The sequence below is a fragment of the Monopterus albus genome, unplaced genomic scaffold (assembly GCF_001952655.1).
Source record: "Monopterus albus unplaced genomic scaffold, M_albus_1.0 scaffold54.1, whole genome shotgun sequence".
Classification (NCBI taxonomy): Eukaryota; Metazoa; Chordata; class Actinopteri; order Synbranchiformes; family Synbranchidae; genus Monopterus; species Monopterus albus.
Genome location: NW_018127934.1, coordinates 772,435 through 781,045, shown reverse-complemented (window position 1 = coordinate 781,045; position 8,611 = coordinate 772,435). Strand labels below are relative to the sequence as shown.

Sequence of the window (8,611 nt, the reverse complement as noted above, 5' to 3'; positions counted from 1 at the left end):
TCCCAGCCCCCCCCCCCCTCCCAAACTAAGCACCACTGTCCAACTTGGCCCATAACCTCCTGTAATGAGCAGCACATAAAATAATAGACAGATATGTTTATAAACATCTTCCAAATAATTACAGATTTGTCTGCACATAACCATCTGACATGATATATGTTAAATGGATTATTTTATTTTCTCTGCCTGTCCACAATGACAACACTGTTTTGCTATCCATTGAACAGATTCATTGAAGGGAACAAGATTGAAACAATCACCAAAAACTCCTTTCGCGGTCTTCGAGATTTAACTCATCTGTAAGCCTCAAGTCATTTGCTCTATGAAGAGTTTTAAACATTAAATTTGTAATATTCAGCACCTACAGCACTAATATCTAGCTGTTACCGAGGAAAACCAATGATACAACACAGAAATGACATAAATGTGCTTTGTTTGTGTTTCTTTGTGTCTCTGATTTAGCTCCCTTGCCAATAACAAGATGAGATTTCTGCCCAGAGATCTCTTTTTTGACTTGGATTCATTGCTGGAGCTGTGAGTAAGCAGTTGTAGTGTCATCAGTGTGTGTGTGTGTATGTCTTCTTTTTTTCAAACTGCTCTCCAATATAAAGCCGACCCAGCTTATGCTGTGTGTTTGGCAACATTAAATGCCACAAGAAAAATGTGGACACTCAGAAATATTAAGTCTGTGCCTCTGTACTCCTCAATATTAAAATAAACCCATTTTATTCTTGTTTCATGCACAGTTCAAATTTTGGAATTGGAAGGTTTTGTCCTCCACTATGAAGCACTATTATCTGGATTATCATCCTGTATTAAATTTGAGCTGTACTTTGTGTTGTCACACCATAACTGACTTGCTGCATTTTCTTGAGCCGTCTCAACCTTCTTTTCCTCTTATCAACATAAAACATTTTGCATATTTGTCTGTCATGTGTCAGGGATCTACGAGGCAATGCTTTCCAGTGCAGCTGTGAGAACAAGTGGCTGATGACATGGCTGAAAAACACAAATGCCACAGTATCGGATGTCTTCTGCGCCGGCCCCAGTGACATGAAGGGCAAGCGGCTCAGTGACCTTCCTATCCCACCAGGCGAATGTATGTCCACAGGTTAGTGATCGAGCCTGAAATATTGATACTTCTGATCCCAACGTTTCCTCTTCTTTGTTTGATTCCCATCAATATCTACGATAAGTAAGCTCATTTGGGGTAAATTTATATTTTATCTTCAATAGGGGACACAGTAGACAGTAACTGTTATCCAGGACAGTCAAAATAATACCCTGTTGACAGGAACTACCTCTCCTTCTGCCTATCATAGTTATATGCAAACTACAGCTCTGTAAATGTGTGAGATACTGCAGAATAAGAAAAAAATTCAGCCAGGAGCCTCTCGGCAACAGAGCGGATGTCATATGTGGTTGCTGGATGGAGTGATGTAAGCTGCCTGTATCTATGTATGTATGTAATATGAACGTAATCCCACTGCCAACAGTTTAGTATCTGGACTGCAGAGATGTCTCTTTACAATATATGAGCAGAATGGCACCATTTGTTGTTAATAAAAGCAGCAAGATAAACCGTATAGCCTATCTCCTCTCCACCATCAGTCTGACGCATCACTTTTCCCTCATTACACAAAGTAACGGGATCATTATTGGCATTGACAATACCAGCAAGGATTTTACTTGGTATTGGACCAAAAAAGGAAATAAGTGGTATTGCACATCACTACCACAAGTGCACTATAAAAGGTATTTATCAACGGTCAAAGGTACAGTGAAAAATACAGTGTAAAAAGAATGAACAACGTTAATAAAGCTACTGAATGATTAAACAGGACACATTTTGCACATAACAACAAACAAATGGCCACCAGGTCTGATAACATGTGGCTCTGCAAACATCCATATGCATGTATGTGCTATCAAAATACATGATGATCCTAAATGTCAACTCTTTCACTTAGTAAAGAGAATAACTGTTTCTGTTTCTGTTTGCATCTCGTAGACTTCGTGCGTCATCAGTCCATTCCCATTCAGTCCATGTCAGCGGACATCTTTTCCTTTAAAGAAGACATCTATGTGGCGATGGCTGCCCCAAACTCTAACAGCTGTGTGGTGATGGAGTGGGATCACGTCGAAATGAATTTCAGAAAATTTGATAATATAACAGGTAACAACAAAACCCACCCTGACACTTTTCTAAAAGATAAAGCTCATAGTAAAATGTATTTTCCCCATCAAATCCTATCAAAAAGCTGAAACCAACAATGAACTGATCCTATTGCCTGTAAAGACAAAGTTGGACACAGCATATTCCCTTTTGTCATAGACCTTTGTGAAGCCACTGATCAGTGAGCCACAGTGTTCCACCAAGCGACAGCTTAACTTCAGTGGATAACTTGAGTGGATCCAACAAATACTGTTATAAAATGCTGTTAAGAGCATCAGGTGTATATCTAGCCACACTAGAAATACCAGCTACTGTGCCCAGTTATGTGATGACATGATTTTGGCTTTCAAATAAAAATGTATATATTTACATCTTAAGTAAGAGCCAGCGAGTTTGGAGCTGAGAGCCACAGACAGGGTAGTGAAGTCAAACACTATAAAAAGGCTTAACAAATTGTTGGGTATGTATTTTTCTAATATTTGATAACAATAATTTGTAGTTAGACTTTTTTTTAACACAAATGAATGAAAATATCATTTCAGTGTATGCTTGTAATCAAATACAAATGTCATTTACTGTGTTATATAACCCCTGACAACTTATTTTCCTCACAGGGAAGTCTGTTGTTGGATGCAAGTCAGTCCTGATTGATAACCATGTGTTGATCATTGTCACTCAGCTCTTTGGTGGCTCCCACATTTACAAGTTCGATAATCAACAAAACAAGTTCACCAAGTTTCAAACCATCGAAGTCTTTAACATCTCGAAGCCAAATGACATTGAGGTGTTCCAAGTTGATGGAGACTGGTACTTTGTGATTGTAGACAGCTCCAAGGCAGGACGGTCAACTTTGTACAAGTGGAGTGACCGACCAGACCACAATGAAACTGGGTTCTACTCCTACCAGTTTCTCCACGAATGGTTTCGCGATACAGATGCTGAGTTTGTTGAATTGGACAGGAAGTCATACCTTATTTTGGCCAGTCGCTCTCAGTCACCCGTCATCTACCTGTGGAACAAAAGCAACCTGAAGTTCATATTTCATAGTGAAATCCCAAATGTCGATGATGTGGTGGCAGTCAAATCTTTCCAGGTGGAGGATGTGTTGTATCTCGCCATAACGTGCTACATCGGTGACTCCAAAGTTCTCAAATGGACCAACAAGCAGTTCACTGAGGTGCAGGTTCTGCCCTCTCGAGGAGCAATGATCCTGCAACCTTTCACCATCACGGGCAGGCATTACCTTGCCCTCGGCAGTGACTACTCTTTCACACAGATCTACCTCTGGAATGTGGAGATCAAAACCTTTCACAAGTTCAAGGACATTTATGTGCAGTCGCCCAGGTCTTTTACGGCAGTGACCACCGATCGAAGGAATTTCATTTTCTCCTCCAGCTTCAAGGGCAAATCGATGGTTTTTGAGCATATTATTGTAGATTTAAGCTTGTAAAACTTTGCCAAAATAATTACGATCACACTATGAGTTGATCAGTCAGATCAAAATCATATGTATGGTACAAAGGAGCCTGGGATGCTCTATGTCCTCCTTATGCAACTAGACATATCTTTCTTGTTTTGAGGCAAACACCTCTGGCGAGTTTCTGCATATCCATTTCTGGCAGTTATGGTGGTACAGTTAATGATAGACCCCAGGCAGTTAACTTGAAACTGAAGGCTGATAAAGGTTTTAGCATGAAGAAAAATGTATGGCATACTAGATATTATCTCTAAAAGTATTTTTATTTTATTTTTTTATTCTGTCAAGCAAACAATAGCCCAGCAAAGGGGTTGTCCATTCAGTGCATGACTACCACAGACTATAGCCTGTCCAATGCACAGGTACTGTAGTAAGAAACCCATCCATTGAGGGTTATATAAGATTAAAACCCATTATATATGATTCTTCATGATGCACCTGTAAGCTCGGTGTGCATTTAGCAGCCACTGTTGCCTTAGTGAGTGAAAGACAGAAAGTGAGAAACCTGAAATAGTGACTATAGGGACTGAAACCATTCTGCACAAACAAGACTGAACAAAACACTGATTTCTTGATGGCACACATTTTCATACAGTCTGTCCTGCAAAGTATTCATAGTGTAGTGTGTGGTTGTGCAAACAAATTGTCAAAGGTGACCCTTAAATGCTTTAAACTCTGTAGGTGAGGTGATTTGTTTTAGACAACTGGTGGAAATTTGCCTTCTGAGCAGCCAGTATAAATCCTGAAACTATCGCATTTCAGTAGGTGTTATGACTGATGATTTACTGTAAAGGTGCATGACACAAAGGTTTCCTTATTAACCACAAATACAGAAGAATGTTGGTTGAGCTTATTTCTAATTCCACAGCATTTATAACAAGCTACTGTATAAAGGGAGTGCCTGATTAGTAGCAAAACAAGATCGAATTTACTCTGGTTTCTATGCAAAATGTACAATACTACTGTATGTGTTACTCTAAATTACAATCATAAGCTTAATCGTTTGCTGCTATGACTTGAAATAACATTTAAACCACACATGTGTGTGTTTGTGTTTTGTTTTTTCTTTAATGATTCTGTAATATTTTCATGTATTGTACATTTTACCAAGTGTTTGACTTGGAATATATACATCTTTTTCACATACACAACAATGTTATTATGTGTAAATCAGGCCATGGTCTTGCTACTAAAAAATATTAAATGCTAACAAAATCTACTATAGGCAATAAGCAATACAGTATGTGTGCTAAACATGATAAAAACTGATCTTTTACACAGCCTTTAGTTCTATAAGAATTACACTGTGGAAACGCATTAAAGAACATTTAACCACATGTATTGTCATCATTTATTTTTCACTCTGTGCTCCATTCTTGGCAGATGTACAGGCAGTGAAATGTGGCCATAAAGCAAAGATTAAATGCCTCGCCTCAGGCAGCATGTTTGAAATTGATAGTCCTGTCAGCATCTGGTAGCCTGTTCCAGAATGCATTTTCTTCCAGTTAGAGGATGAACCATGTGATTTATTTTATAGAACAACAATAAAAGGATTAAAATATTTTTAAATATGGTCTGTTACAGTTTAAGATGTGTTTGTTCCAAATCACCTGGCCTGGAAGTGGTTTCCAACAGTCAGCCAGACATTTATTATGGCCATTCGTTGCTGATAGGCAGCTGTAAAAGCCTCTTGAGGTTAACTTGTCAGATCTCTCTCCCACCTCAGACATTGTTGCATTGTTCTGTGCATATTTCTCTGTGTTTTGACATATTATTTATTATATTAGTGTTTATTCAGGCTTTATGACTATTTTGAGACTACTGAATTTGAGACCAAGTCTTTCTGGAATAAGTACGCACACTATTTACGGTTTTACGACGATCCAATGCGTCGCGACGCGTCTGTGACGTGGGACGGACGGAAGTGATGTATATCGCGCTTCTCTCATAATCCATTTTGATGCACAACCAACACAACTGTGATTACTGGATACTTACTTCGTGTCTCTATTAACCTTTTTCTCTGCAACACGGGGCGAGATGGATCCATCCAGGAGGAGCGAGGATGACTGGCAGGGGCTGGTCAATGAGGTGAGAGCGTAAAGACGCACAAAGGAGACGGTAAGAAGTAAAACAGGGTGGAAGTGTACTGCCTTAAATGCCATCTAAGTACCGTATTAACACTCTTTAAATTCTATCATGTTTTATTTGGATCCGCAGACAGTGAAATGGTCTGGGTTAAAAAGGATTAAATCTCAGATTTTTTTTTTTCATGTAGGGAATAATCTGTAGGCAGGGAAGTACATGTATATACAGTATTTCTCCCTCCTTTTTTTTTGTACCTGCAGATCACATGTTAATGACACGTACCAACATGCAACTTCAGAAAAAAATATTGTGCTTTTTTACTCCATTAATAATGGTTGCAGCCCTGTCTGGCAGCTGCAGGTAGCCTACTGTTACTCTGCAGGTTAAAACATACGCCTGCTACATATGATTGTCCTATAAAATGGAATGCTTTATTACACTTACTGTTTACATGTTAATTTATCATTAATAATGATCCACCAGTATTATATTATAACTGACAGGGAACATTCTGCCTATTGAAAACATTTGCTTTTGATATTTTAAGTACAAGTGTGTTTTTATATTGTGAAACAAGGTACAAAATGTTGTTGCCTTTATTAATCCATATTAGTCATTATTCAACCAGAATCATTATGAAATACAAGTGTAGGGCTGAAATGAATAATTGATTAGTCGATCAACAGAAACCTGACAACAGCCCTGATGATGGAACGGTCATTTCATTTACAATCATTCACCTATTCCATCTTCTTACATGTCAGGAGCTGTTGCTTTTCTCTGTTTTGGAATACAGGGCTTCTGGGAACTGGTGTTGCTATTTTCTGATATTTAATGGGCTAAACGATTAATCAGAAATATAATTGATAATGAAATAATGATCAGCTGGTGATTTTCCTCTTAATAGATGTCATGATGAATACACTCATCACAAGAAGGTCTCATATTATACTTAATGTAACAGTTAATGTTTATCATATTGGTCGCAGTGCTTCATTATATTGTGTAATGAACGACTTACATAGTAATCATTCAGTATTACTTAACAATACTGTTCTTGTTTCTTATATATACAGTTTATAATCTGCAAGCGGAAGCTGGAGAGCAAGAAAGAAGCTCTTCTGATTCTGTCTAAAGAGCTGGACACCTGTCAGCAGGAGAGGGATCAGTACAAGCTGATGGCTAACCAGCTCCGCGAGCGGCACCAAGGACTGAAGAAGAAGTACAGAGAGCTCATTGTAAGACATCTCTGTGTGCTGAACTAGTACAGTCCTGAAGAGGCGTCAAAATGGAGAATAAAAACTGTCCTTATCCATGGTCTGTTCTTAAACTCTACAGATGTTGCTTTTGATGACAATTTTCTTTGTTTTTATAACTGATAGGATGGAGATCCCTCTCTTCCTCCTGAGAAAAGGACCCAAGTAAGTGATTCTAACCTGTTGATGCTCTTTGAGAATTACTGTCTAAGACAAATACATACTGTGGTACTTAAAGTTCACACAAATACGATAGAAATTCAGTAAAATCAGTAATGTGTATACACAGTATTAGGCAGTGTGATGACAGCATTAAACCCTGGTGACTCCAGCTGTCTCTGGGTGGAGCAGAGATACAAACCAAAAGTTTGTATTGATTGCTGCCTGTGGGTGAAGAACAGTTCCTTCTGGTGTATCTGCCAAATATAGTTTCATTTGGACAAGCAGAACAAATTTAGCAGTGCTGATGGGGATGCTCATCACCACTGCAGCATCCTGTAGGTGTTTAGTTAAACACAAGAGACAGTTTGTTCTTAAAAACCTTGTTCTGTATACCTTTAAAACTCCAGAATATGTTCATTTAACATCTGAATTAAGCCTGTGTGATGTGACTAATGTGACCTCATGTCTTCTTCAGGTAAATTTAGCCCAGGTACTGAGAGATTCAAGAAAAAAGAGTAATGAACTTTCTGAGGAGGTGAAGGAGCTGAAACAACGACTGGTGGAAGCTCAGGGTGATAACAAGGTACCAGGTCACACATTCTGCGATACGTAGAATATCAAATTGGTGCACAACGTGTTCTCATTTCACTTTGCCTGTCTTTGTATTCTTGGATATCTCCAGCATATCCAGTATTTGCCAATTATGAATCATTTTATCTGGTTTAAGTGAGAACCATTAAGGTTCATCTGAATGCAACAAAATGAGTCCATCAGAGAAAACAACAAAAAAAAATCATAATATGTAATGTGTGCAGAAAGAAATGGAGACCTTGGAGACAGATTACTGCTGGGTCTTTTTTGTTCTACAGCTTCTAAGGATGACCATCACCAAACAGAGGCTGGGAGGCGAGGAGGTCGGCACTCGACACTTTCCTGCACATGAACGAGAGGATCTGGTCAGACAGTTAGAAAGAGCCAGAGAGCAGGTGATGACTGGGGTTCACTGCTGGTGGTTTTCATTACAGTTATTCAACACATTCAGCCAATTTCAGTTAATGAGAGGAGACACACAGTTAAAGACATGTAAAGGTGGCATATAGATGCATGGAGAGAGAGGAGAGGAGTCTTTCCTATAGCAGCATAACTAAGGGAAGGCTCAGGGTCACCTGAGATGAAACAAGATAAATTAAAGCCAGTGCTATTAGCAGATTAAGTCACTACTGTGTACTTACACTGTGTGTTGTTGTGACGCTGTAGAACGAGGTGCTGGAGCACAGCGTGAAGTCGCTCACAGATGAGCTTCAGGATGTTCGAGCAGAGCGAGATGTGTTTCAACAGAAGGCTCATCGTCTCAATGTGGAAATGAATCACATCATAGGGAATGATGAGAGTCGCATTTTAGATATAGATGCACTCTGCATGGAGAACAGGTTTGTCGGGGCGGGGGGGGGG

The 8,611-nt window shown here is 39.1% G+C and overlaps 2 protein-coding genes across 5 annotated transcripts in view; both read left to right on the top strand.

Moving 5' to 3' along the window:
- Positions 1 to 4,977, top strand: part of LOC109961298 (leucine-rich repeat LGI family member 2-like) — a 6,307-nt gene extending 1,330 nt beyond the window's left edge. For both annotated transcript variants that reach the window (XM_020601996.1, XM_020601997.1), the window contains exons 4-8: positions 228 to 299; positions 463 to 534; positions 942 to 1,111; positions 2,012 to 2,176; positions 2,791 to 4,977. In XM_020601996.1, coding sequence (XP_020457652.1) covers positions 228 to 299; positions 463 to 534; positions 942 to 1,111; positions 2,012 to 2,176; positions 2,791 to 3,626 — 1,315 coding nt within the window. In that variant the 3' untranslated portion in view covers positions 3,627 to 4,977. The remainder of the gene's footprint in view (positions 1 to 227; positions 300 to 462; positions 535 to 941; positions 1,112 to 2,011; positions 2,177 to 2,790) is intronic.
- A 627-nt stretch (positions 4,978 to 5,604) lies between these two features.
- LOC109961328 (coiled-coil domain-containing protein 149) overlaps positions 5,605 to 8,611 on the top strand; it is a 6,418-nt gene continuing 3,411 nt past the window's right edge. For 2 of the 3 annotated variants that reach the window (XM_020602036.1, XM_020602035.1), the window contains exons 1-6: positions 5,605 to 5,744; positions 6,818 to 6,979; positions 7,124 to 7,162; positions 7,635 to 7,742; positions 8,029 to 8,145; positions 8,417 to 8,589. In XM_020602036.1, coding sequence (XP_020457692.1) covers positions 5,694 to 5,744; positions 6,818 to 6,979; positions 7,124 to 7,162; positions 7,635 to 7,742; positions 8,029 to 8,145; positions 8,417 to 8,589 — 650 coding nt within the window. In that variant the 5' untranslated portion in view covers positions 5,605 to 5,693. Of the gene's footprint in view, positions 5,775 to 6,817; positions 6,980 to 7,123; positions 7,163 to 7,634; positions 7,743 to 8,028; positions 8,146 to 8,416; positions 8,590 to 8,611 lie in introns of all 3 variants that reach the window. The other variant, XM_020602038.1, reaches the window with a different exon arrangement.